Raw genomic sequence first — 2,220 nt, 5'->3', positions numbered from 1 at the left:
ACACGTCTTATATAGCCCACCGGCTGACACAGGACGTTAAACTAGAATAATAATAATAATAATAATAGAGAGATATCCTTAATCTTAGACAAGATTAACATACTCTATATGGGTAACTAGGACTGCTCAGCGCGAGAGGTACCTAATGGATCCCTGAGTGTTACCCTCTATTTCAGACTACCGTGATAAAAACGGAGATACAAATGGCGTTATTTTCGGTATAACGTCGTTTTGGCGCCACCAGCTGGAGCTCCGTTTTGTTAGCGTAGCGCCAGCAAAAAAATCTATATCTAGTGCTTACCTGGTCTATTGTGTACAATTTCGCTAATAATCTGTTGCTTCATGAAGTGATTAGTGTAAGTCAGCGGGCGGACTCAGACGGTGATTCAAGGTTACTGGTATCATTGTTACATAGCAAGACACTGAGCTAGAGATGCTAAATTAAGTTTATTTGTCAGTGGACGTCTGAATATGTAAACCAGCCTATCTCTCACTGATATGAACTAGAGCTCAGAACAAGGAAAATTTACAAGGCAATTGTAAGTGCTCTCTGCAAAAGCAACGAAATAACATGCTAAGTTTCTATTGAGCATTTCAAGTCTAACAATTAGTAAACAGAAAAAAGAAGATTTATCACGATGTATCTGAAAGGTTTCGCTCTCTTCTTTGGCGCCTGCACCGCTTCTGTGGTGGACTACAGGCCCATTGTGCAGCCACGCAACATGACTGCAAATCCGTCTTTGCCTAAACTAAACAGCACTATGGAAGATGCACACATCAACATATTGGCGAATTTTCCGGCTGATCAAATCATTTATTCTACCGGCCTTGACATGTACTTTGCAAACAACGCAGGAAAAAACCACACCATCTACGTTCAGGATACGAAGAGATTCATCAGCATGGCATCTGTATCACCTCTTTCCAAGCGAGGAGACGGCCCATTTTGCCATAGTTACCAACATGTCTGGGTTCCTCAAAGTGGACATTGGTATACCAACTGGCGGCCAGCTGAGTCCAATCCTCGTTGCCTTTATACAGGGGACTCAGAGTCTGGAGGTTCTTTAACGATAGACGTTTCCTTCATCTTCTCAATCTCAGAGTCAATCTCTTTGGAGTGGAACGTTATCAAAGACGTACTAGGGGCTACTGTTGGCCTGACTATCACGGATAGTTGGTCCAAAGCTACTCATGTGCAATGTTCAGTATCAAAGAACAGCGTAGTCCAGGTTTGGTTTGAGCCGTTAGTTGCCTGGGGTTGGTTCTGGGGTGAGAACTGCCAATCTTGTGGGCAATTTGGAACTTCATGTTCATCGGGGTATGTAATTGGTGGCCAGACGACGCCTGTGGACCAGTATTACAACTCGGGCTGTACAACTGGATATGATAAGGTGCAATGTTAGTACTAGCATTAGAATGTTGTAATATGCTCACAGAATCACGAATCAACCCTCGTTCCACGTCAACTTTATTCAATTGTGATTGTGAATATCACACCAACACTATCATTGATGATCTCAGACAGTCTCTGAGAGTAATCTCCTGTCGGGACCTATGTTAGATTAGCTTCGCTGCTCTTTAGTGAGTGTCGCTTGGCATGTACATTCGTGCTACAAATAACATACCACTATACTACTTAACCCTATCCCCAGTAATCGATCGTGCCTTCTTCTATAATGGTTTCAAGTATGTTCGTCTATCTGATTTAACTATATAGTAGTATCCTATAGTCGTTACTGTATTAAAATTACAGAATTGATTCGATGGGTTTCGCTTACCAGTGCGTATACTAAATGATGAAGTCGCCGATACGTGGGCCTAGCTGTAAGCCGCATCGCACTCCGGCATGTTCAAACAGCAGTATGGGCATTCGCGGTTGGTCGCGACAGCACTTCGAGAGCCGCATTCCGTCTGTCAATTCATCTTCCTTGACTCGTTGCAAATGTGTTCTCAAGCCTTGAGCGACCGAACAGACAACACAACGCCACAGAAGTTAGCTGAATAAACAATGGTCATGTTAGCACACTCTCCTTTTACACGATTATAGAACGACATATTGACCGGCCTATTGCCGCAAGACCCGTGTCCCATCGGATACACAACTCGCAGCAAGTCTTACGGCACCTATCACACACACCAACTTTTAAGCAGAAATTTTTCATCGAAACTCGTCAATTTTCTATCGGATATAGGGGTAACACGTCGCGAGAAATCGATTTA

The 2,220-nt window shown here is 43.2% G+C and overlaps 1 protein-coding gene across 1 annotated transcript; it reads left to right on the top strand.

The window, feature by feature from the left end:
* Nucleotides 1-761: 761 nt before the first annotated feature.
* COCCADRAFT_113643 (uncharacterized protein) lies at nt 762-1,403 on the top strand (the record flags this gene model as incomplete). Its single annotated transcript, XM_007720819.1, has 1 exon — nt 762-1,403. The coding sequence occupies one exon, from the start codon at nt 762-764 to the stop codon at nt 1,401-1,403; it is 642 nt and encodes a 213-aa protein (XP_007719009.1).
* Nucleotides 1,404-2,220: the final 817 nt, after the last annotated feature.

The sequence above is a fragment of the Bipolaris zeicola genome (genome assembly GCF_000523435.1).
Source record: "Bipolaris zeicola 26-R-13 unplaced genomic scaffold scaffold_676, whole genome shotgun sequence".
NCBI lineage: Eukaryota > Fungi > Ascomycota > Dothideomycetes > Pleosporales > Pleosporaceae > Bipolaris > Bipolaris zeicola.
The sequence above is the reverse complement of the archived record's forward strand: the minus strand, read 5'-3'. Positions and strand labels throughout refer to the sequence as shown.